The sequence below is a fragment of the Gymnodraco acuticeps genome, unplaced genomic scaffold, assembly GCF_902827175.1.
Source record: "Gymnodraco acuticeps unplaced genomic scaffold, fGymAcu1.1, whole genome shotgun sequence".
Lineage (NCBI taxonomy): Eukaryota > Metazoa > Chordata > Actinopteri > Perciformes > Bathydraconidae > Gymnodraco > Gymnodraco acuticeps.
In genome coordinates this window covers 42,501-69,589 of record NW_022990961.1, presented here as the reverse complement: position 1 = coordinate 69,589, position 27,089 = coordinate 42,501, and the positions used below count along the sequence as shown (strand labels likewise).

The 27,089-nt window shown below is 40.7% G+C and overlaps 2 protein-coding genes across 6 annotated transcripts in view; one reads left to right on the top strand and one right to left on the bottom strand.

Moving 5' to 3' along the window:
• Window positions 1-19,890: 19,890 nt before the first annotated feature.
• LOC117558786 (nuclear transcription factor Y subunit beta-like) lies at window positions 19,891-26,432 on the bottom strand. Of its 5 annotated transcripts, none has more exons than XM_034235171.1 (7): window positions 26,321-26,432; window positions 24,674-24,773; window positions 24,455-24,585; window positions 24,036-24,233; window positions 22,530-22,608; window positions 22,350-22,429; window positions 19,891-20,381 (listed from the first exon to the last, which is right to left on the bottom strand). In XM_034235171.1, exons 2-7 carry the CDS (start codon window positions 24,771-24,773, stop codon window positions 20,349-20,351), a joined length of 621 nt encoding a protein of 206 aa, XP_034091062.1. In that variant the 5' UTR covers window positions 26,321-26,432; the 3' UTR covers window positions 19,891-20,348. The 5 variants fall into 5 exon arrangements, with proteins under 5 accessions (XP_034091062.1, XP_034091064.1, XP_034091067.1 ...); XM_034235173.1 differs by having other exon boundaries at window positions 24,680-24,773; XM_034235176.1 differs by having other exon boundaries at window positions 24,680-24,773; window positions 26,346-26,365.
• Window positions 26,433-26,706: 274 nt separating this feature from the next.
• The window catches only part of LOC117558784 (thioredoxin reductase 1, cytoplasmic-like), a 19,315-nt gene continuing 18,932 nt past the window's right edge, over window positions 26,707-27,089 (top strand). The window contains exon 1 of the mRNA XM_034235170.1: window positions 26,707-26,947. The gene's annotated coding sequence lies outside the window, so the exon portion shown is untranslated. The remainder of the gene's footprint in view (window positions 26,948-27,089) is intronic.

Below are 27,089 nucleotides of genomic sequence, written 5' to 3'. Positions count from 1 at the left end.
ATGCGTGAGCTATGCTTAGGGACCTACCAGTCAAGATTATTTGTGCGTAGGGGTGCATCATCTGGCGCCTGGTCCTGGTCATCCTCGCCATTGCCCATGCCGTGAACCATCACCTCGGGCTCGAACAAATAAGGACGTAATGGTCCATCGTCTGGCTCAATATTGTCACCATCGTCGCTTACTGAACCGGATTCAGATTCAGTTCCTAAAACGACATTTTCGTAGGAAAGCCGAGAGGATGTTTCTGACTCGCTATCATCACTGGATACCTCGTACAATCCTTCTTCTTTGTCTGGTATATTTGCCCTTCCACGTTCATTCTGCATAGACGCCATGGTTTGTTATCGTATCGTCTTCCTAAGTTTTCGTCACTTCCGGTTTGGCTGAGTCGAACATTTCGTTTCTAAAAAACTTCGGGGAAGCTGCAATAAAGTGCTTCTAACATGCGTAAGGCATTTATTATATTTTTTTAATCAGGTGTGATTGTTTTGGTACGTAATTATGCTTGTATATAAGTTAAAACGAAACTATTTGAGGTTCCATTTCCACTATCCCTTTAATGTCTTACTTCAGATTTAAATATCAATGTTTAAACTGAATATTTATGTCTGGTAGATGAAGAAACACACACACACACACACACACACACACACACACACACACACACACACACACACACACACACACACACACACACACACACACACACACACACACACACACACACACACACACACACACACACACACACACACACACACACACACACACACACACACACACACACACACACACACACACACACACACACACACACACACACACACACACACACACACACACACACACACACTGTTTACTTTCTGGTGATACTTTAATCTTTGCCGCACGAGAAGGGAGATGATTTCCTTTGAGTGTTTATTAACATGTATGTGTGTGACGTGTGTGTAACAACATTTCTCACACACACACACACACACACACACACACACACACGTCACACACACGCACACACTCACACAATACAAAAGTATTCAGGATCACGCCTTAATTGGAATACTTCACTTTACTTAATGTCTTACTTCAGATTTAAATATCAATGCTTAAACAGAATATTTATGTCTGGTAGATAAACCAGTTATCGCCAGGTACGTTTACACAAGGAATTTGCTTTGATGTTAGATGGTGCTGCAAACATCCACATCTCACATAATGTACCCCCTCAAACCTCTCCTCTCCCCCCTCCTACCCCCCCCCGCCCCAGGTTCAAACCTCCCACCTCTGTGCTGCTTCTCCTCCAGACCTTCCCAGCTTTCTGAGAACTCTCCTGGTACCAATCACAAGTAGATAAGATTATAATCCTCCCCTTTTTTTCTATCAGTTCAGAGCAGATTCACTGCAGCTAACATCTGTATGCATGAGTGAAAGTTCTCTCTTTGTGTTTGACGAATAGTTTTGAACTTGTGCTCAGTGTGTCATGCAGAAGTTAAGATTGTTCTCCGAGCCAGAGCTGCATGGACTTTCTCTTTCCTTTACGGTATAAACAACTTGAGGAAACTGTAATTTGGCATCGGAAACGGTTGACGATAAATAATTAGGGAAAGGAAAGTAGGACCGACTTAACCGCTGTGGAAAACAATGCCATACTTTTATAGACTGAAAAGGTGAAGCTAAAGCGTGTTTACCTTCCTTACAAAACAAGTCTGTTCACGAAGTCACAGTAAACAAAAGTTGTAGCTTTTATGTGTAGCAATCGTGTTTAAGCATTTTTGTAGTATTATATTACACCATTTTGCAGGTAAGTCGGTGATGATATCTGGGTATCCTCGAATAGCAATGTTTATAAAGTAAATATGTGAAACCCAGATTTGGCACAAAAAGGGGGAATACACCTTTCGCAATTATGCCACATCAAGGTGGAACGCTCTTCCCACAACTGTAAAGGAAAGTAAAACTATACTTACCTTCAAAACCTCTCTTAAAGAGCACCTTCGGGGGAGAGCATTGCAAAACTGGCCCCGGTAATGGTACAAATCTCAACCTGTCGTACAATGGACAGCTTCCCCCCCCATCTATGTATATACTCGCATTTTAGACTCTGTTACTAACTGTATATCTGTAGACTTGGTATGTCTTAAATGTCCGGTTAGGATGTATTAGAACGAAATCTAAAATGAAAATTGTAAATAAGCAATCTGTATGTAAAAACCACCTGTATGTAAATTGTAAATAAGCCATCTGTATGTCAAATATGTCTTATATGTCTTAAATGATATGATGAATTGGAAATGGGGGACCCTGATGTAAACAAGACGAAAGTCTTTCTCTGGTCTGCGTCCCCTTAACAATTGTATGTTTTGAGCTGTACTGTACTGTACCCAATATACAAGCTGTTAATAAACTTTTCAATCAATCAATCAATCAATCAATCACACTGTATACGATTTTTCAATTGTTGATAAGCGACTGTATTAACTGTTTACATGTGTTAGCCAGTTAGCAGCTAATGCTAGTAGCGCGGAGTGCTAGCCTTGACAATGAACCCCAGTGGGAGGGAGTCCTGTCGGTTATATTAGTAATAATTTGTTGGCTAGTTTCCTACGATTTACTAACGTTTTTAAGTAGAATGTATCTGTATAGCATTTGTAGTTTGAAGTAATTGTTTATTTTGATAAGGTTAGTAAGCCAAATGAGAATCTCTGTGTAGAAGATGTAACATTTTAGATTTTTTCAAAAAGCTTAATTTAAAGTGTAGCCCCAGATGGACCCTATAGGACATCATCCTTAAAGTTTAGAAGCTACATAAACAGTTTTAAATACTGTCAAATAGTTATTTACAATGACATTAACTGAGATTACCCTTTACTATGGGATGGGGTCGATTGAGTCCAACTGGCTATTCCCTCTAGTCCGCTCAATATATTCAAATCTGTCAAACTATAAATAAACAAAATGTATCCAGCTTGTTGTGTTAACACTGAATCTGCCCTACCATGTTTCTCCAGAAGTTTAATTTTCTTAATGTATCGATCAAATTATCTTCCCTTATCTGTTAGTTTAAGTCGATTGTTTCTCATGTTGTACTAACATTGCCTCTTCTCTCGCTTCGTGGCTTTGTTTATAATTTATTTCCTTCAATATCATGGTCATGGTGTGATGGCTGAAAATGGTCTCCGTTGTTTCCTACTCAACTGTGAGTGGGAGGAGGCCTGACATGAGAGTAATGATGGGACGCAGAGTACTCCACACCTTCTTATCTGAAGCCTGGTACCAAGCGGAGCTGCATCTGGAGCCATAACTACAGTACGTCAATGTGTGTGTGTGTGTTTCTTAAAGAGATTTTTGGAGTGTCAAAAGGTTCTGCTCTTAGCAAATGCCTCTCTTCTGCTTTGACTGTGAAACGATTTGTTGTTAAACCTCCTTCTTTCTGTTTACTTCAGAATGGATGGGGAGGAGATGGGGGGCGTAAAGGTTAAAGGGAGGAAGTAGGTGACGCAGCCTAAAGAAAGGGAGTGGAAGAAGGTGTTTTGTGTGTGCCATGGAGGAACATTCCCTGGACTCACTAAGAGGAAACTATCTGACCGTGGAGTCTCCAGGGAATCAGTGACAGCCGGGGTCGAGCTGACGGACACACACCTCTATCTGCCTGTGATAGGACACACACACACACACACACACACACACACACACTTATCTGGAGGTGCTACTGCTCCGACTGACACTGCAAACTGTTGGCCAGATCCACAGCAGACACACACACACACACACACACACACACACACACACACACACACACACACACACACACACACTGTCCACTGATGAACAAGGCTCTGTTTTTGTTAGAAGAAATCTCCGAGGTCATTTCGAACTCTCCTCTGGCAAACGTCAGCGACAATGAGATATTTCATTTTGAACAGGTGCATCCATCAAAGCTTGGCACTTCCCAGGTCCCAAGTTTTTCCTTCTCTGTGTCCTATCAGTGCCACGTCTTCGTAGTCAATGGAGATTGTTTCCAAGGTTAAGAAACAATTGGACAGCTCAAAATAAAATAAATGTTTCCTATTCTAATAAAAGACAGTTTGCTTGGGAAAACCTTACTCAAGATTTCAGAGTTCATCCTTCTTATCTGCAACTTTTATGGTTAGAGTTGGGAGAATATGACTCAAATCAGTGTCATATCCATACTCGCAAACCTTAACATTAAACCTTATTTTGGGAGAATAATTAATTCTGTATTTATACTAAATTATTCAGATTTGACTCTTCAATAAGTAAGTATATTGATTGTTTCCAAGGTCAATATATACTGTAATTGGACAGCTCCAGCAGGCTTTTTCAATACATTTTTCCTATTTGAATGAAAGACATTTTGCTACAATAAAACCTTCATTCAAAACTTCCCAAAAAAACGTATCTGCCACCTTTATGGTTACAGATGGAGATAAAGACTCACATCCTTCATATTCATTTTCATACTCATGAACCCTAACATTAAACCTTACTTTGGGAGAATAATTCACTCATTATTCAGATTTAATTTTTAATATGTAGGCTCAGTATTTTTCAGTGGCGAACCGTGTCTATCACAACTGGACCTTCTGTAGACACACGCGCCCCCCCCCCCCCCCCCCTCCTCATCTTCACCTGTTGCACTTTCCATTTCAACGTTAAAAACAATAAAACGGCATGAATTGCTTCGTCGCATTCATAGATCCTCTGTCTCGAGCCAGTTGACTACCGGACCTTCTAGAATAGAGACCCAGAAACAGATCTGATTGGTTGCTTTCTTTTCTAACACAAAACCACTGAAATGCGTATAGTGCATGGACCGAGATGGACAAACAAATCATCGTAACACTGTAATATTACAGATCAACAACACATACCATTCTCATTTATTCATTTTATATACATTTTATTTATATAATTGAATCGATTTTTTGTTTGTTTTATCTGAGTGTTCCAGGGTATTCTACTAGAAGGCCCTGACGGTTCGGCACTGGTATTTTTAGAGTATAAAGATATTCTACTTTTGAACACCCTGAGCTCTCCTCTAACGCCCCCCTCAGGACAAACTTTAACATCTAGTTGTGAGACTTTTTATCCTTCCCAAATGGTTAAGTATTTCATTATAAAGCCCCAGAACTAGACTTTGATTTATCAGTCTAAGGCAGGGGTCGGCAACCTTTTTGACCAAAAGAGCCATTTTGCTCCCTTTTCCAAAAACATTTTTTGTCTGGAGCCGCAAAACATATTTCATAATTTTGTATTGTTATATCAGACAAAAACTACAGTTTTTTTGCATTTATTAGGCTATTTATTAAATGATATAAAACTGTTAACCTCTAATAAGAAACAAAGAACTCTTATAAGGAGAATTCAAAATAATACACAGGCCTACTTTAAAATAAATTAAACACAGCACTTGGGGAGTCCTCTGCACATTTGAAGGGAAACAAATATTATTAAAATGGGCCCACTTTCAAATAAATAAAACATATAGCTGCACCCTAAAAAGAGTTAAAGGTAGGGTAGGTAAGAATCATAGACTGTATATATAAAGGTAAGAATGGAGAAACCAGCTCGAGTGCGCTAGAATTTGAAAATACACAACCGGAAAAAATATATGCCTTCAGACTTTCTTACAGAGTCCCTCCTCCAACACACACGAACGCGCACATGACCAATGAGGGCACGAGATACGTTTGTGCACAGATAAGGCTGACAGGCAGGTAGGCCATCCAGTTACTTTAGCCGGGCCGGCTCAGATGATTGGTCGTGCTTTTTACAGCGCTACGGCTTCCAGAGATTAATTTTTGTATGTATTTATTGTCAAAGCATTTAATATATTCATTGCTATCGGGACGTTAAGAGCATTCCATGGAATATAACAGAAAGTGTTTTCTGAAATAAATTACATACCCCATTGAATGATGACTGAAGATCGTCAGCTGTCTTCCTCTCCCTTGTTGTTCCTCGATACGTAAAGGCTGCACCACCTTTGACAACTTCTCTCTACATATCAAACATACCGGTAAACCAGCATCGCTTGCTGTGAAAGCATATAACTTTGTCCACACAGAATTAAATCCTGTGTTCCTCCGGTACTTTTCTTTGATTTATCCATGGAGAGGCGAAGTCACGCCCATCTACTTCCGGACCATGGGAAGCGAAACATTTACATTGAATTCAATGGAGAGAGAACACATATCTTTTGATCCCGTTTGAATTGTGCCACGAACTACACATATGATATTTGTCAATCTTAAACAATCATTTCTATGTCAAAAAAGTCACATTTTGTCGTAAAACTGCTGAAATATAAGACTATGAAAAATACGCTACTACAAAGACTACAAATCCCAAATCCCATTCTGGGTCGCGTAAGTGATGTCACAGGCATGCTCGGTGATTTATAATAAGACTCGTAATTAAAGAAGAAGAAGATCTCATAACTGATTTATTCCCTCCAATAAATTATAGATCGCTAAAAATAAAGTGATCATACCACTTGCTCCTTCTATCGATTCCCGTCTGATGAAAGGACCAGGAGTCGCTGGATCAGACATATCAGGTAATATCATAGGTAATATACATGTTGTGCATGTTCATGTGCATAGTCAAGTTAGCTACCTAGCTAGTAGTGACGAGTAGCGAGCACGTTAGTTAGCATTACTTTACTTAGCCTTGTCATATAAACTATTTATATAACCATGTAATACAGTTATGTAGTAGTTCAGTAAAAGTAATTCTTTATTTATATGTCTTAAATATCCTTTATTTTAGAGGGGCCTGAGACTTAACATGTTCATTGCCCAAAACTGCACTGTAGTTATTGTGCATGTGACAATAAGGCCTTAATATTAGGGCTGCACGATATCAGGAACACATAACACGATAACACTTGCTATATTTGAACAAAAACGTACACATGCAGCATTATTACTTTTCCAACAACATTGGATGTATTGTTTATTAGTTAAATATCATGTGTGTGTGTGTGTGTGTGTGTGTGTGTTTATATGTCCTCTCTACTGTCCAACACAGGGAGCATATGCTGAGTGTAGAAGTTCTCCAGGAGGAGGATATTTCCATGCCATGCAGGGTCTTTGGGGATGGGGATGATGATCGCCTCCTTCGTGGTCCACACAACAAAATAGCAGAGACTCCGGTCTGTGATGTGCAGCTGCCCTTGGACCTGGTGCCAGTATGGGTAATTCTCCTTGAGAACATAAGACCCACCCTCCTCACAGAGACAGAAGGATGGTAAGTCATGTGAAATCATCTTTACATACTAGAAAACTGTAGGAGCGGCAACTTGTTTTGAAATTGAATTTTTAATATCCGATAATAAAGTTGATCTGTTTTCTTTATTCTTCTCTCTTCCCAGCTCCATCCATCACCATTCTCTGTTCATCCGCAGAGAGAGGGCTTAGACTGACCTGAGACCAGCACACCCAAACACAACAGCTCTTTTAAGAGCCACCTACATTTTCAAAGAGTTGCAATCCTACGTTATTATAATGATTAAACTGTTTCATGTATCACTTAGTTTACTGAACCGTGATGAATGAAAGAAATGAGTGAGGTAGTGGTTTACCGAAGTTACAAAGACATTAATATATGAGTAACAGGTCAGTGTAAACACAAGCTTCTGTCAATTATGGATCATTCAAACTATTTATATAAAAATATGTAATAAAGTTCTAAAACAAGTATTCGGTATATTCCTTGATAGCTTTTGGAGAAGGTTGTTTTTAAGTTTACTAAAATCTATCGTTTCAACTGTTTCACTTTATAAAAAGGGAACAGGTGAGTAGAGCATCATTGAGTTTCTTATTCTGTCAGTAAATTATCCAAATGAATGTTTTTCATTATTTTAGTCAACCCTAAACAAATTGATTGTACCTTTTTAATAATGACCTTACATGGTCGGCAAAGTTAAATTAACTTCAGAAAATCAAATCTGTTCTGAGAAAAAAACTAATAAATGTTTAAAGATAGGAAATTGCCATCCCACTGAAAAACAGTCCGTAGAGATTTAAAGGCGTAGTTGTAGTTCAGTCCAACGTTTCATTTGGATTCATTTCTCCAACAGTCAACTATTTTCATAAAGAATATATATATTTTTCAAATTCAACTTTATTGTCAATCTTACTCAGTTTGTGTTTATAGACAGAGAGATCAAAAAGACGTTTAAATAAAATTATACAATTTACAGATATGTATACAAACATATATATATATCCTATATGCACCATCATGTATAATGATGGTGTATGATGTAGAAGGAAGTGTGGTAGATAACAAGTAAATATACATACAGATCCATGTTACAGCAAAAGATGGAATAACTAAGAAGCACACAGTATAATAATAATTACATGCAACAATTAAATAACTGCTCAGCATCTCCACCACAATCCCAATCTGCTGTGTCCTGTTTTCCTCTCCTCTGCATAACACCCCATCACACATATGGGCTCAGATGGCCGCTCTGCATCGCGCCATCGTCTCCCATGCAGATCTGTAAAAATAAAGTAAGTACCATTTATTAGCATGCTATAATAGATTGAATGAGCAATACAAGGATGGTCAGGATCTGGGGGTGGGAGGGTTTATTCCATATATTTGTCTGATTGTTGTTATTGTTTGATTTTTCTGTATTACCTATGAGGTTGTTGTGTTTAATATTCATGAGAATATTTGTCATTGTTCAAATGATAATAAACATTTGCATAAAGCATATTTGTCCACTCATATGTTGAAAAGAGTATTAAAAACATGACAAATATTCCTCTAAGGTACATTTAGAACAGATACAAAATGTGCGATTAATTTCCGATTAATCGAGATTAACTATGGACAATCATGCGATTAATCGCGATTAAATATTTTAATCGACTGACAGCCCTAATTTTTTTAAATGTGTATGAATACATTTTGAAAAACATTTGATCAACAAAAAAAAGGATTTGATCAGGATCTAGACTCAGTGTGTAGTTTATTAATTAATCAATGCTCTCTACATTAGGAACACACATACCAGTGTACCAGAGGGAGTCACACACAGATGTGCATAACCAAACAAATTGACAAGATAACCAAAATCCTTGAATCTACACACAGCAAATAAACTCAAATGACACAAAGGAGATCACACATACAGTATAGTCGATATAAAACTGTCCGCTTCAATCTGAAGAGCAACTAAAACAATACACGGGAGTGTACCTTGTTCTTGTGAACACTAATGTTATCCACAGCATACACAGAGACCACGAAGTTCTTAAGGGGAAAACTAGTTGCTAAAACAAAACACGTTAGTGTACCTTGTTAGCTAATGTTAACTAGCTGACATTAACGTTACACATTGCACTCATATTACTCACCGAAACCTTGTAAAGCCGGTCCCGCATGCTGGCTCTTACAGAACCGACTAACTCCCCTTTCATATAGGTACAGCTCTCAACGTGCCCAGACTTGTAGTGATTTTCACCTCGTAAAATACTTTTATTCTCATTCTGAAAGAATGTGGTGAAATGTGCTAACGTGACGGCCATCTTTATGTTGGTGACGCGTATTGTGCGAGACGAGAGACCTGTAGTTCACTGAGCGGTTTCACACGAAAAAATGTGTAACTTCACAATTTTACGACACATTTTTATTTTTTTGACTTGCAAAATGTTCTTTTTGACATATGTGTCATTCGTGGCACAATTCAAAAGATAACCTTTCTCTCTCCATTGACTTCAATGTATAATTTTCCGCTCCCGGGGTCCCATGGAGGCTTTCGGAAGGGGAGGGACTTCGCCTCTCTATAGTTCGCTCATCGAGCCGGGGGTCAGGTTATTCGCCTCCAAGAAAAGGCGCTCGCGCGGGACCGGAGCAGGATGTGACGCATATTTTAGTTGACCTAATTAAAACCGTTTTGTTTTTTATTTGTGTCACAGTATCACCTCAAAATACAAGATACGAAACATTTTCAACCATGCATCAAAATATAAATAATCCTACAAATACTTTTATTTGATTTCCTTCTTATTTTTGTCTAAACTCAAGGGAGCCAGAGCAGAGGGCTTAAAGGGCCGCATGCGGCCCGTGGGCGCCGACCCCTGGTCTAAGGAGATGGTTTGCTTTTATTAATAGTGTGGGTGGATGTGGAGGATGAACAGACAAACTGTAGAAACGGAGGAAAAGGAAAGGGTGGAGGCTGGGTTTTGTGTTCATGTCTTCGTTGGGAGTCGCTCCTCAGACAGAAGATCTATGTGCTGCCAGCTTATTGTGAGTTTGTGCGTTTTTGTCCGTCCAGGGGATGTCGGACACCGAAGTGTGCTTTTTATTTACAGTTTGGGGGGGGGGGGGGGTGGCCCAGGAAACCGGCGCGAGGAGAAAAAGGAGCTTCCCGGGGAAAAGGTCTGAGGTTCTATCGGAGGAAATGAGCCACGTGGGCGTCGGCCTGACGGAGACTATTTGCAGCCCTGGGGCCGAGGTGGGGCCGCCCTCAGGAAATGTTTCATTTTACATTAACATTACGTGTACATTGAGCTATTTAGCTTACCAAGAATGGTGTGTACTCCATCTTTAACATCTACATGCTACCAGGCTTTTTCTTCCTGGTCAACTGTATATTTTCTACTTTTTAATGCTGTTTTATTTCTATTTTGGGTAACACTTTAGATTATATTCACCATCAACTAGTTGTTCATTAACATATTAGGTTAAAACTTCTAGTTTATTGGTTATGAACAAGACTTCACTTTAAAATAGAGAACTTATTCTGAGTTTCAAATACCACATTTTGAGTTATTTTGACACAATTAACACTTGTAGTTTCATGTCTTGAGTTGTTACATAAGAATAGATGATATGTGTTACTAATTACAGGGTTATTAAGGACAACAACTCTTAACTAATATTACTTGTAGAATAAAGCATTAATAATTGTTTAATACTGACTAATAAAGAGCCAATATACTGCTAATATGCATGTTAATTAACAACTAGTTGATGGTGAATATGTGTACCTTAAAATAAAGCGTTACCCTATTTTGAGATGTTAACATTTTAGAATTGTTTATTTCTACTTATGTGAAATGCCTTGTTTTTTATGCTGCTGCATCGCAAACATTTCCCAAATTTGGATCAATAAAGTACATCTTATCTTAACACTGGCACAGATAATGAAAAACAACAAAATAAGTTACCATAGCTATGCAGACGACACACACATTTACCATTTCACCAGGAGACTATGATCCAATTCAAGCACCGAGACAAGTGTTGAACAAATCATTGACTGGATGTGTCAGAACTTTCTTCAATTAAACAAAGATAACACTGAGGTTTTTGGAGCCAAGGAGGAACAAGGCGCCGTGCTTCAGTGTGCAATGTTTAAAACTAACCTGAATTTCAACAGTCACGTTAAGACAATTACTAGTATTACAAGTAAGTCAGCCTTCTATCACCTAAAGAACATATCAAGGATTAAAAGACTAATGTCACAGCAGGATTTGGAAAGACTTGTCCATGCGTTTATCTCCAGTAGACTGGACTACTGTAATGGTGTCTTTACAGGTCTCACTAAAGAATCGATTCGAAGGCTGCAGATTATTCAGAACGCTGCTGCTCGAGTCCTCACACTGGAAAAAATGCTGCTCCAAACACAAGTTAAACAATAATGAAAACAAGCTGCTTTCACTTGAAATAAGTACAAAAATCTGCCAATAGAACAAGTAAACATTTGCTTGGTTAGATTTCTTGAAATAAGAATCAAATCAAATCAAGTTTTTTTTATATAGCACATTTATAAACGATTTTTGGTCGAGCCAAAGTGCTGTACATATAATAAAAATAGCCTACAGTAGAGACACTTTACAGCAAATATCAGCACAGATTGTTCAGAATATCAGTATGAGAAAAACGACACCCTCTGTCCTTAGAAGGGATATTTAGATAAATCAGATCTTGTAATTAGCTGGGAGAACACATTTTGGACTATATTTGACCAGAATCAGGAATGTTACAATATTTAATTTCATTTGTATTTGTCCCGCTCATGGTACGCAAAACCAAATGTACAATAATTGCCACAAAACATGACTCTACCATTGAGCGAAAAGGAGCAGGGAGAATAATACAATCGTATGTGACCTGCCCCTTTCTAAAAAAAACAGATAAATACAAATAGATGGTCTGCCCTTCATAATCATATATATTATTTTTTTTCACAGCCAAACATAACTATTTTAGGACAGTGGTTCCCAAACGGTGTGCCGCGGCACACTGGTGTGCCGTGAGGCAAGTCCGGGTGTGCCGTGGGATTTTGTGACAACCATACGTTATTATTGCAATATACAACTACACAAAAATTATTATTTTTTAATTTACTATATCAGTAAGTTTGTAGGTTTATATGTACGTAATCTGCGCGATTTGTGAGTCCACATCTCCACGTGCAGTGCTGCATAAACATGGCTGAGTCAGCGATAACTTTCGAGGGGTGGAGGTATGCCCATTATTTTGAGTTCGTCCGAAGAATAGACAGGAATGTGACGGTGAGGTGCAAACTGTGTCCAGGCCAGAAGCTGTTATCCACTGCTGGAAACACCACGTGGTCAAACCTCAACAAGCACCTGCAAAGAACGCATGGCATGCTAAGGTGAAGCTACCGCACAGCTATTTGTTGTTTGTTTATATCACGCAGTCTGTTCTTCTTCTCTGTTTTCCGGTTGTTGCCTGTTTTGAATGACAAATACACACTACCGCCGCCTGCTGGTAAGGAAAGTTATTGCCACTCAGGCATGCGCAAGTTCGTACGTGCTCGGCGAGTAAAGTAACGAGTTACTTTATGTAGATAGTAACGAAGTAGTGTAATATATTACTTTTTTTAAAGTAATATGTAATATATTAAACATTTTTAGTAACGACCCCATCTCTGGAGTTGGCGTTCTCTACTCTGGTTTACATGAAGAACAACAGGAGGTCACGGCTCTCTGTTGAACAGGACTTGCGAGTGGCCCTCTCCTCAGTGCCACCGGCACCAAGGATAAAAAAAATCTGCGCGCCCCGACAGGCACATGTATCTCACTAATTTGTAAGTCGGCAAAAATATTTACAATAGCACATGTTTCAATGCTGATTGCTGAAATGTTAATTTTGTGACCTGTCTGGTTTAAATGAGTGTGTTGCTGCTTTGATGAAACCTAATTTGATAAAGTTTCAAATTAATTTCGTTAATAAATATTTCATGAGTAATATAGTTGTCTTTGTCACATTTTCTTTGGCATTAGTAAATAATTATGCACATTTACAGATATTTTACATGATATGAGTGATAACACGTGTTATAAGGGCTGTTTTGCACAATAGGTGTGCCTTGAGATTTTTACTTGTCCTTTGGTGTGCCTTGGGCACAAAAAGTTTGGGAACCACTGTCTTAGGATACTAAGAGAAACACACAAAAAAAATACTTATTTCCCACTTGACGGTTAACGGAAAGAAACAAAACACCAAAACATCACATGTATAAGGAAAAGAAAAGTGCAACACCCTCATCTGAGTCCTACTGGAGAAGAAGGTGGAAAGCGACGCATGATGATAATATTAACAATAACAATGGCAAGCCGCAAATACTCAAAAGTGCTCTGTTTTCTGATGTTAGTTGGTGATTTTCTAATAAATATGTAAAGAAATATGTTTTTCATCTGAGATACAACTCAAAGTAAGATGTTTTGACTTAACAAGATGATGCATTGTCTATAAACAAGACCCGACATCTCACTGCCGTTATTATAGATAGATAAGATAGATTCAACTTATTGTCATTACACAGTACAGGTACTGTTGGAGATTAAAAGGGATAACTGGTCCGCTTTTCAAATCTCCGTGCGTTCCTATGAAGCTGGTTATAATACAGGAAGGAATCCATATCTACAAAGTAACCGTTAACAATAATCTACTTTAATGGCAATATGACAATGCAATACAATCATTACAATACAACATGATATATTACAGTTATATTGTAATGCTTAAGGAGTAATGCCGGCTTACTCCTGCCCTGGTCCGCATACTGCAGAGCTACTTGCACCCGAGGGCAGCATGTGAAGAAGAGGCCGAACGCCAGGGATCCACCGGATATATACCAGAGTAAGAAGGAGGGGTTAGGGTTTAGGTCAGCTGGTCATCTTTTCAGGTCATCTCATTGGGAGACGCAACGCTGGCCAGCAGGAAACCAAACAGGCTCACTTTCCAACAAAAGGTCTCAAGGCCTGCATACCTACACCTCCCCCACAGAGCAATAAAACCCTGTTTACTCCAACCAGCCCAGAATGTTTATAGCCATTTGTAGTCCTTACATTTATGAAAGGATAAAACAGAGAAATCAATATAAAACACAAACACAGGTATTGTTTGAACAGTATTCACTTAACTGCTACTATTGATAACCACCAGAGAAACCCAAGGGACCTCTCTTAATATCACAACCACTGTAGCTAGATCTAAGTTGAATGCAAATCAGGACATGCTCTCACCTTCTCCAATCTTCCTTTGTCCTCAAAAACACATGTCAACAGGCCCCATATCCAGCTCACAGTTTTACCCAAACTATTCCCATTTTAAGCTTATCCATAGTTTGCTAACATGAATAAATACAAATATAACTCTACAAATCCCCCTTTTTATCTCCTTCTCCAGAGATAAACTTAGACAAGGCATTTTGAAATATACCCACGGTCATTCTTTTCTACTGTGTCCGTAAATCCATCCGAAGCTGGTATTTAGAGTACTTGAAACCTTCATGGAGACAGAACACCACTTTCCATGGCAGTGAAGGAACCATGAGGGGGTAGCTGAGTGCTAGAATCATCAGCCCCCCCCCCTCGGAGGAATAGCCCACAAGGACAGCTAATAGGGAGGGGGAGATGCGGCTTTCCCTTCACGGGTGGCACTGATCAGAGAGAAGTAGATTCCTCTGCTGCCTCGACAAGTCCCCCCTGACTTGCCGTGTCTTTGTCCCCCCGATCCGCTGACAGCAGCTTCTGGGCTGCCTGCTAGAGAGATGTCTTCCTCCTCCTCGTCCTCCGGCCCGCTGATGGCGGCTTCCGGGTCGATGCTGTAGAGATGTCTCCAGGGTCCTGCTCCTCCAGTCTGCTGCTTCCGAGTAGTCCACGTCTGCCAGGGCCACGTCCGTCCTGATGTCGTCCCCTGGTCCTAGTAGGTGGTTTCCCCGCCGCACACTGGCTCCCGTGGTACGAGCTGTCCCCCTTTTCTCCCAGGCAGACGGCATAAGAGGTCCGCTGGGTCACTCGGTCGGGGTCGGAGAGCCTGGGGTTGAGCCACTTTGTCCTGATGACTTTCAGCCAGACGAACTCTGCTGTCGGCCTCGTGCTTCTCGGGTCCCCCTTTTGGCGCCAGCGACCTGTGTGGAGAAATCTGATACAACTCCCTCAAGCCTACGCTCAGCTGTTTTGACCCACTTGGAGCCTGTTGGTGGGGTGTCTTGAAACAACAGCCGTCTGTGAACAGGTTTTCTAAATTAATTGTAGACCTCCTATCTGCCAGTGCAGCTTCAGAATCTTAATACTTGGACTGTGCCAACTAAATAAGAACCCCAACATCTTTAGGTAAACTAAATAACATATTTCAATAGCTCTGAATTTCTGACAAGCATCCGTGTTTATTTTTAAATGAAATCCTATTTAAAATCTAAATATAATATGAACTGCTAATGTTTCTGGCAAAGAAACACACTAATGTTATGGATTCAAAAACAACCAAAATCACGATACTAACAAAGTGAATGATTTCCTGGTGATACTGCTTCTACCTGTCAGTGCTTAGATATCATCACGCTGAAAAAATGAATACAGAATTCCAACAAACTGTCATCAAATGTCTTTCTATTATAAATTTAGATGAAATGTATATCCCCATAATGACCTAAATAATAAAGTCTATGGCTTTTACTTCTTTACCAGGCTAGTTACATGATGTTGTCTAAATTAAATTCTGTCTCAATACACTACTATGTTTTAGCTTTAACTGTAATATGTTCTTTCTACATTTCAAACCTCAGTTACTCTAATGTCTGTTAAAATATTACAAAATTGTTTCATTATCACAGGTCAACTTCTTCGGTTTCACAGTAGCCCCTTGGCCACTGCTTCTTTGTTACCTGTTGTAATTCAAATCAATATTTAGAAACATCTCAACATTCATCAAACAGTATCGTGTGAATTCTTCCTCAGCTTCGTTATATCTGGACGTCAGGGTCACCATCTGTTAGAGATTAAAAGGGATATCTAGTCCGCTTTTCAAATCTCAGCGCGTCCCTATCAAGCTGGTTAATACAGGAAGGAATCCAGAGCTACCAAATAACTGTTACTTTAATGATAATATGACAATACAAATACAATCAATACAATACAAATTCAACACAGTTAATCCCTGGGATCCCGAATTTACCTGCACGTGAGCCAGCCAGAGGAAAGAGGCTGAACACCGCGTGTGTGTCTGTTTATACTATTTGACAATGGGAGGAGTTATCAGATCCTCCCATTTGGAGCTCATTGATTGGCCGCCCAAATATCACAGACACCTCCGACCTTAGGTTTCCCCAACCACTGTAGTTGAATGCAAATCAAGACATGCTCTCACCTTCCCCCCATCTTCCTTTGTCCTCAAAAACACATGTCAAAAGGCCCCACATCCAGCTCACAGTTTTACCCAAATTATTCTCATTTTAAGCTTATCCATAGTTTGCTAACATGAATAAATACAAATATAACTCTACAACGCACACACACATACCATGTATAAATCACTTCAGGGGACATTACATTGACTTACATGCATTTCCTGGAGACTTATCCTAACCTTAACCCTAACCAACACATGCCTAACCCTAACCCTAACCCTTACCCTAAACCTAACCAAGTCTTCACCCTAAAATTAATGATTCCCCTCATGGGGACCTCCAATTTGTCCCCATAAGGGAGGCGAGTCCCCACACGTGACTGTGTAAACAGATTTAGGTCCCCACAAGTATAGTAATGCTAGGCCACACATACACACACACACACACACACACACACACACACACACACACACACACACACACACACACACACACACACACACACACACATATATAGATTGTTGTGTGCATATGTATACATGTGTCTGTTGATTGTATATATTACATTACATTACATTGCATTACATTGCATTTAGCTGACGCTTTTATCCAAAGCGACTTACAATAAGTACGTTCGACCAAGAAGATACAACCTTGAAGAAAACAGAATCATATAAGTACATCAGGTTTCATAGAGCCAAACATTTCAAGTGCTACTCAACTGGCTTTAGATAAGCCAGCCCTTTATTAGTATATAAGTGCTTTGTTAATAGTTCTATCGCTCGAAGTGGAGTCGAAAGAGATGAGTTTTCAGTCTGCGCCGGAAGGTGTGCAAGCTATCTGCTGTCCTGATGTCAATGGGGAGCTCATTCCACCATCTTGGAGCCAGGACAGCAAACCCACGTGTTTTTGCTGATGGGAACTTGGGTCCCCCTCGCAGCGAGGGCGCAGCGAGCTGTTTGGCTGATGCAGAGCGTAGTGCACGTGCTGGGGTGTACGGTTTAACCATGTCCTGGATGTACGAAGGGCCAGATCCATTCGCAGCATGGTACGCAAGTACCATTGTCTTGAAGTGGATTCTAGCAGTTACCGGAAGCCAGTGAAGGGAGCGGAGGAGCGGAGTGGTGTGGGAACATTTAGGAAGGTTGAAGACCAGACGAGCCGCTGCATTCTGGATGAGCTGCAGAGGTCGGATGGCACATGCAGGTAGACCAGCCAGGAGGGAGTTGCAGTAGTCTAGGCGTGAGATGACGAGAGCCTGGACCAGAACCTGAGTCGCTTTCTGGGTCCGGAGAGGACGTATCCTCCTGATGTTGTAAAGCGTGTATATAGGATATACATATTTTATACATATTTGTACTTTTGTATTCAGGATTGTGGGAAACGGCATCTCTCTCTCTGTACACACAAACTGAAAGATTGACAATAAAGTTGACTTTGAACTCGTACTAAACACAGTCTTGACTGAATAATAAACACATGGAAACAAAGCAAACTCAGCGTAAGGTAAACAGGATTCAAACTGATGTTCTAGAAAGAGGCATTTAAACAATTCACTGGTAAGACTTGTGTTAATTATTCACAGATGGCACAACTTGTTCCCTCATGTTGAATCTCTGCTGTTTGTGTGTGTGTGTGTGTGTGTGTGTGTGTGTGTGTGTGTGTGTGTGTGTGTGTGTGTGTGTGTGTGTGTGTGTGTGTGTGTGTGTGTGTGTGTGTGTGTGTGTTTGCAGTTCTGGCCATCGAGCTGCTGGCCGCCTGCCAGGCTCTGGAGTTCCTCCGTCCTCTGAAGACCACCGCTCCTCTGGAGGGGGTCCACCAGCTGCTGCGCTCCGTGGTCAGGTAACACCTCCACCTGCTGCACCAGTGGATGTATAAAGAGAGCTGGGTACAGTTTCAGTGGCAGGGCCTTTTTCTTTCCTGTGAAAGTTGCTCAGTGAGGCATAAGGCCTAGGAAGGGCCTGAGCTGTGGGGTTTCTTTGGAACTTTTTCCTTGTACGATGTTAGGGTCTAAGGACAGAGCGAAACAAACTCACAAACTGTGAAGTCCACTGAGATAAATGTTGTGATATTGGGCTATTTAAATAAACATTGATTGATTGATTAGAGGTACACAAAAACCCCATAATCATTCGGGGATTTAGACACTTAAGTTGCCTACCTGACTTTTCCTTCAGCCTTGCCTCCGGTCCTAACGTCTCACCTCAGCATACTTGCCAACCTTGAGACCTCAGAAATCGGGAGCATTTCTAACCGGAGCGGTTAGATTAACGTTAACATGCTTATTTAGAGTTGTCCATACTTGTTCTGTTTTCTATCTGCCTCGGATGTATAATAAGAACGCCTCACCCTCTCAGACTTTCAGTTGCGCGCGCTACTAAAGAGACGCGCTACCATGGAAACCAAACAATGGTGTAGCTGTATTAAAGTCCGAGTGGAAACAGTCGTGAGTAAATCTGAATTTGTCAGAAATCGGGAGATATGCGGGAGGGTTGGCAAGTGTGCATCTCAGTTGAATTAATACTGAGGGAAATTAACCGGTTATTTGGTTTAAATATAAGAAGGATTTGACTAGGAAGTTCATTTAGCTTAAAAAATCTAGTATTAAAAGCATTTTTGGGCCCAAATGACGTTATGGATTAGAACGTAACATTTACCCACTACGAAAATGTGCTTGAATGGCCGAGCTCTTTCGGGAGGTTTCGGTGACACTTGACCTTCTTCTGTAAATCCTAAGGCTGGAGCTCCTTGCTTAGATTTGGAGCTATTCGCCATTTTAGCTAATTATAACTGAGCTAGATATAAAGAACCATCAGAGCCCTTCGAATACTGTCATGATTCCAGAGCAGTTTGAGTATTTTTCTTACAGGAAAATACTCAGTTTCCTCGTCAGAAATGTGTATGAAGACATATCATTTTATAAGACTGATACTATGAGATGTCCTTACTTTTATTCGTCTCCCCAGCCCATGGGACAGAGACCGAGTCATGAGTCCTGACATCGAAGCGGCTCACACTCTCATCAGACAGCAGAAGGCAAGTCTGTCCCCAAACACACCCAACATTTCACTGAAGAGCTGTAATGACTTCTTGTTATAACGACTTTGTTTTCTGCCCTCAGCTCTGGAAGACGGTCCAGCCGTTCATGGAGGAGTACAGGAAGAAGCTGACCACATGATGAGGACAGAGAGGAAAGCTTTGTACAACTTGGACTGTTTTAAGCAATAAAAATAGAGGAGATATGATCGGCTTTTGAATTTTTATTCAAAGGATTGACATCACATTAATGCACATGGTAAATCGTGTTAACTTACAAAAGAGCTGCATGATCTGATGTGACAGTAACAACGTGCCCTCTCGAGAAGCTGTTCGAAAATAAACATCCAAGACAACAATTCAATTCCCAATATCCCCCCCCTCCCTAGATGAAATGAATGCATACAAAGCAAACACATTAACACACAAATCATTTGACCACTAAATCATGTAATAATAACAACACTAGCCTTTAAAATAAAGCCTCACATTTCCCAGCTGGTTTGAATGCAATCCAACACATCTGGTACCTCACAACTAGGAACTACACTTTCTACTGAACAGGTAGTGATTTCTCTGTACATCCTCCCCCTGTCCGCCTGATGACCTTCACCCTGTGGGGGGGTCAGAGGTCACCAGGAGCCGCTGCGTTCGGGTCGAGGCCTCGTCATGAAAACTGGATCTGTTGTACGGTGGGAATCTGCAACACGGACACAAAGTTACGTTAGGAGTTATTTAGAGACGTATTTATCGTACAGATCGGTGAAGAAACTCTAACAAGCAACAAATCCAACTCGAAATGTTGTTTTCTTTAAGAAACTGGTGTCCAAAGATCCAGAATACTTAAATCTTTTCACCACAGTCATAAATAAAACTTAAATCTGACCGTAACCCTTTTAAATTGTATTCTCATGTTAAATTATTAGAGAAGATATACTGTATTAATCCCAATTTGGGAATGTTTTCATCACAGCAGTATGTAAACCTCTTAAAATAGAAAATAAAACTGAAATATATACATAAAAAAAGTGAAATGATTGATTAAAGTATTAATAGTAGTTCTAATTATTATGTATATAAGCCGCTAGGCGCTAATTCCCTCTTCAATATATATTTTTGATGTTGTGAAAACATCTTCAAACAACTAGATTTGTTTAAACACATCGTGATAATTATTCATTTACTGAATAACGTGTTGAGAAGGGTGCTATATAAACAGGGGTGCCCATAACTGGTAACATCTGAAATGCGTACCGTCACTTGTCTCACTAAGCGCATTTGCGTACCGGCGGACTTGTGAAGCATTTCCACTGGACGACAGAGCCGGTCGCCGCGCGCACAGACGGGGCTGCTGTTACCGTCGAGTTCCACACGCGTGCTCCACTACCGCCCACCGACGTTCAATACCCAAACCCCCACCGGTCGACGTTCGCGAAACAGAGGGGCTGAACACATAACCTTGCGTGGGCATCCCTGGTACCAAACATTGTCTCCTGGTACTCATTTGAGTAACTCACTAATGGCGCATTTCCACCACAGCGCGGTTTAAGCGTTTAACCGGCCCGTTTTTGGTTGCGTTTCCACTCGGCGTAGTTCCGGCTAGCGGGTACCTTTTCATAGTTTTCTGGCTTTCCAAAATCGAGGTTCTTTCCGGGCCAACAACCGGGCTGAGTATGCTAAGCTAGTGGGAGAATCGCTGGCAACTACAACACAATGAACATATTGTACCGTGATTTAATTGTAATACACGTTTCAAAATGATGCCGAAGTAACAACATACTGATACCGGTTAGTAAAAACCATGAATTAATGCTTTGACAAGTCTGCAGACAGACGGCAGGGCTGCTCAATTAATCGTATTTTAATCGCAATTACGATTTTGGCTTGCAACGATTATGAAAACAACATAATCGAAATAAAACGATTATTTATTTATTTAAAAAAAAAATTGTATTGGTTTTTCAGTTGAATTAAACTTAAAGTTCAGGGTAATCAACTGTTAAAAACATACTGTTCAATTTTTTTTCTTCAATAAATGGATGTTTTCAAAGTAAATGGATAACCGTTTTTAAAAATCATGATTTCAATTATTGTTATAATCGAGATTATGATTTTTGCCATAATCGAGCAGCCCTACAAGACGACAGGCGAAAACCTTTTAAAATGCGTGTTTTCTGAATGGAGATCGGCTAAGCTAACGTTGTATATGCTCCGACCGTCCACACTCACAACAACGGCCTACAGACATAAATAAAGCAGCGACTGTATTCACCATGACACAGACAGTCTGTGGTTTGTACTTGTTTAACTTCTGTCTAGTTTCTGAACAGATATGAGGAGCTGTGAGCTCTGAGGGCTAACAGCTAACGGCTGATGTTGGTTTTGTGTTTCGCATTGAAGATGACGTCACGGCTCCGCCTACACTGCGTTACTATAGTTACTGCCTCAGTTCCTAAAGTGTAATGGAAACGCAGCATAAAGTGAGCCTGGCCTACCAAGGCCTAACTATACCGCACTAAGCCGAGCGAGGCCCTGCAGTGGAAATGCGCCATTAAAAGTTATGCGCACCCCTTTATATAAATAAAGTTTGACTTCCTCACAGAGCATTAACTTCCCAAATGCATCTTTTTACTGAATAAAAGGGGAATTCCTCAATGTAAGTTTGTACCTGTTGATATGAAGTGGTGTACACCATGACGTTCTGCTGCTGACCGTCTGCTGTGATAATCCCCGCTGGCATGGGATTTGCTGATGAGGGCAGAAATGTGTGTTTTATTGAGACTGATCTTCAACGGCATAACACAAAATCACTAAGTCAAAGAAATACATTTGGACCGTTTATACTCACAGAAGCTTTCGTCCGTGAGATCTTCTCCCAGGTTCTCTCCCACAGAAACTCCAGGAATCCCCTTCTCCCCCTTCATGGCCTGAAAGAGAACACATGTGAGCACATCTGGAACTAAACAGCAACGTGGCGTCAACATGTTTATCATAAGTCGCTTTGCATTAAAGCATCGGATAAACATAATGTGATGCGACTATACTGATTCTATGTCCTTTGCAGTCACATGTTGAATCGTTGCCATCAGCAGAAAATGCTATTTGTTAGAATATGATAAAAAACTGCTTCATTAGAAATGATGACAAACGGCACTTTAACAGTTTCCCAGCAATCAAATCAAATCTAGTTTTATTTATAAAGCACATTTAAAAGTGATTTTTGGTCGAGCCAAAGTGCTGTACATGTAATAAAAACACTTTACTGCAATCACAATAAAAGACAATCATTTACAACAGAGATATAAAAAACAAAAACACAGCGAATAGTCAGGAGTCGTGCTCCGCTCTGACTAGAAGGCCAGAGAGAAGAAGTGAGTCTTTAGTGAGGATTTAAAAACCCCTAGTGTCTGGGCCGACCTCACATGGAGGGGCAGAGTGTTCCAGAGCCTGGGGCCCGCTGCTGCGAAGGCTCGGTGCCCTCGGGTTTTGAGCCTGGTCTTGGGCACTACCAGCAGCAGCTGGTCAGCAGACCTTAAAGCTCTGGCTGGGGTGTAGCGCTGGAGGAGTTCGGCTATATAGGCCGGAGCCAGCCCATTTAGGGCTTTGAAAACAAATAAAAGGAGTTTAAAATCAATTCTGAACCGAATTGGAAGCCAGTGCAATGAGGCCAGAATTGGGGTGATTTTTGTGGCCAGTCAGAAGACGTGCAGCTGCGTTCTGCACTAGCTGCAGGCGTCTAATTGAGGCCTGGTCCATACCCACACACAGAGCGTTGCAGTGATCCAGTCTCGAGGTAACAAAGGCGTTAATAACCCTTTCTAGGTCTTTAAAAGATAAAAACGACTTGGTCTTAGCCAATAGTCGTATTTAAAAAAAGCAGGATTTGACTACGGTGCTGACCTGCTTATCAAATGTAAAAGTGCTAGTGAAGGTCACTCCAAGGTTCATGACAGAGGGGAGGATGTTTTCATTGAGAGAGCCCAGAATATCAATCTGGAGGTTGGGGTCCAAAAAAGGTTGTGGGGATTTTAAGTCTACACATGTGCAGCCTCAACATTTCTCCAAACGAAGTACGCCGGGCTCGGTAGAATTCCAAGTATGCTGGACATTGGAACAGTCCTTCGGCGGCACTCAATGACGTAGTATGCTTGAAATAGTGGCTCTGGAGCATCCTTCCTCGACATTGAGAAACACCCAGTATGTTTTGCTGTTGAGCCACATGTATTGTTGACATTTATGTTTCTTTTCGTCTTTGTTCTGTTATAGATATAAACGCCTTGTGCGGAATGCTTTGGCGATACTATGCTTGCAATGTGGTCGTGCCAATAAAGCCCCTTTGTATTGCGTGTCTCACCTCTCTGAACTTCTGCAGGTAGAGCTTCAGCGGCTCCACGTACATGTCGAAGCCCAGCGTGGACATGGCGAACAGGATGTCCTCTCCGTTGATGGTCTTCCTCTTCTCCTGGTGGCAGCGCTCGCTCGCCTCCGACGTGATGAAGCTGATGAACTCGCTCACACACTCCTGCACACACTCCTTTGCGTCTTTTGCAATCTGTGGGAAACAGGAAACAGATATTTACCAAAGGCACAGCAGGAGAACTCTTTGCTCCATTCGCTTCTCTTGGACTTGAAATCACACCGTGCATTTGACATATTCAGTTTCATATTCCATCCCTCACATACTTATGTATATATAATGACTTGCTTTATATGTTGCTATTGTTGAACTTCATCTAACAGCTTGAACATTTGGATTATTCCCTCTTTACTAACCTTTCCGGTCTGAGGGACGGCGTTCTTCATGATGCGAGCCACGTTGGCGATGGGGAGGTAGATGTCCTGCTCCCTGAAGTTCTCTTTAATGCCACTGTCGTCATGGTCGTTCATATTCTCCTCTCCATCGTCTACACCCATGAAACAAACAGAGTTAGAATCAGCTGTTTGGGACCGGAGCTGAAACACAACACTGATGGTAGCGTTCTGATGACATACACTCACCCTCCTGGGACTGGAGGACGTAGTGACCGGAGGCCATGTACTCTCCAGTGATGCCCAGCTGGGAGGCGTCGGTGGTTGAGTTGTCCCCGTCCATCTGCAACACAAACACACACCTTATCATCTGGAGTTATAGCAATATAGGTGCAAAGTCTAAAGCAAGCATCTCACATTCACTTCATGGAACCGCACCAACGAGCAGATGATTTCAATGCATATCAAATGGTAATAGTGTTTTCAAGCTAAAAGAAAAGTGTGAATCTTCAAAACGATAGACAAAAGGGGGTTTCCAGATTGAACACAAAGTCATACACTTAGGACTTCTGAGTGTTCAGTCTATTACTTGTTATTAATGACGTAACATGTAGGAACTTGTTAAGTGTCACTTCAAATCTTATTTAAGTTTAATTAAAAGATCATGTTAGAAGATTCAAAGGCTTTATTGATCTGATTTTGTAGTTCTTTACTTGCTTGTGAAGCGCTTTGAGCCCCAGGAAAAGTGCTATATAACTAATGTATTATTAATGTCATATACATAGCTACAGTGTAGTAGACAAACTTGGGTCACAGGTTCCTCAAACAAAGCAATATACATATATACAAGACATAAAACAAATGTAAAATAAACCCCAATGAAAATTGTGAATAGAAATGAAGCAGGTGTGTGTTCTGCTTTGTCTCAATGCATTAGCTCACTGACTTGGACCACAATCAGGTCTGGTATTGTTCCAGATGTTGGGGGAAAAAACACCATATATTGCTATTTTAGAGACAGAAACTATGTGTGGCCTCGTTGGGATTATATTTACAAAGGTTTATAAGGAATGCTGCCAAAACACCCCCCTCCCCCTTCACAATACACGCAGTTTAATATGATGAAATGTGTGTTTTCTGGCCTGGGGGAATACATTCTCCTGAGACCCATTGACTTGTCTGCAGTGGACATTGTGTTCACATTCATCTCCTTTTACTCTTCAGATCAATTACTTATTATTATTAAAATAACGCTGAATGTATTCTTGTATTATTATCCATCTATAAGCATAATATGTCTTGTAATTTTGGCTGAATTTTCACACTAAACTCGGTTCTCAGATGGATATATTTCTTGTAAAACTGGTATTGTGAAGCACAGTTAGCATTTTAACTGAATTGTAAAACCTCCTAGTTAAGCGCGGCAAGGCCAGTTAGCTTTAATTTAGCAACATGCTACATACATGGATCTGTGTTTAGCTTTCGAATGCTAACTAGCATAATGCTAACAGTGTCAACCAACGAATGGAGCCAGATAGTTAGCCCATTTGCTGGTTTAATATAACAAAAATAATGAGCCCAGCATAATAAAGAAAGGCTGTTACCTTCTGAAGTTAACATATTCAGATACATAGTGTCCCTTGAACACATTTTCCTTGTGAATCTAACGCCTGCAGAAACGGACGGCCTGTTTTTCTTTGTTTCTTTTGGAGCAAGAAGACGTGGCCTCGGCCGAAATGTTAAATTGTTTTTAAAGTTGAAACTTCCTCCTGATGAGCAGCCCTCATTCACTCAGACAACAAATTAAAAAAAATCAGACAGAGACGGACATTTCCATTCGAAGCTAACGAGAAATCGGTTAGCAATCATTGGCCGGAGAGAGACACAAACCTGCAATGAAGCCCTGGTTGGTTACCTTCCTCAGACGGCTGTTTGGTTGGACAGAAAATGGCTGCGAAAGGACCAGTCCCAGCGCGTAGCCGTGGTTGTAGTTCCGCTTCTAACCACTAGAGGGCCGTGCTGCATTCATGGACTCGTCTCAAGCTCCGATTTTACAAGTCACGGTTTAAATCCAGCTGTGGGAACTATGGACATAGAACATCTTTGGTTGTAGTAACTGTAATGTTTTCACACAGTGAATTCACTTAACACATAGTAGCTGCTTTTACGACGTCTGTGGAGAAACTACACACGGAATTGTACACTTTCCGAGCGTTTCAGAGCAACATGTTTTGGTCGTGATCGCGCTCGGTTTACACAAAACCTATATTGGTGGCTTCACGTGAACTTATCTCGTTTAACCTCCAAGGTATTCCAACAAATGTTCACCCTCCCTCTGCTTTTCTATCAAGAAAGTTGCTCAGTTTTTACCTGCAAATGTTTCTGTGGAAGCGTTAGGCGTTTAACGTGGTGCACTGAAGGACAACATACTCACTGAAAGTCTGTTTAGGACTGTTAAGAGCCCATTATGTTCAGAAAAGTGCAATAATTTCACCCGTCATTTTGGACAAACATACGGTAGGCTGTGTGTACCTGAGCAGCTTTTCCTGCCAACAAAAAAGTTTAATTAACAAATGTCTTTGCATCAAATGGTTTCAGATAGTTTGATGTGTTTATTTGCTGTGCTGTTTCTTCCCGAAGCATGTGGGAATCTTGGTAA

What these genes read in the sequence shown, in the direction of transcription:
- LOC117558786 (XM_034235171.1), bottom strand. Translation starts at nt 24,773, where the DNA reads ATGGACGGGGACAACTCAACCACCGACGCCTCCCAGCTGGGCATCACT. An exon ending in CCAGTCCCAGGAGGGTGAGT is followed by an intron (nt 24,586 to 24,673) that starts GTATGTCATCAG and finishes TCATGGGTGTAG; the next exon opens with ACGATGGAGAGGAGAATATG. An exon ending in TCTCACGGACGAAAGCTTCT is followed by an intron (nt 22,430 to 22,529) that starts GTGAGTATAAAC and finishes TGCCCTCATCAG; the next exon opens with CAAATCCCATGCCAGCGGGG.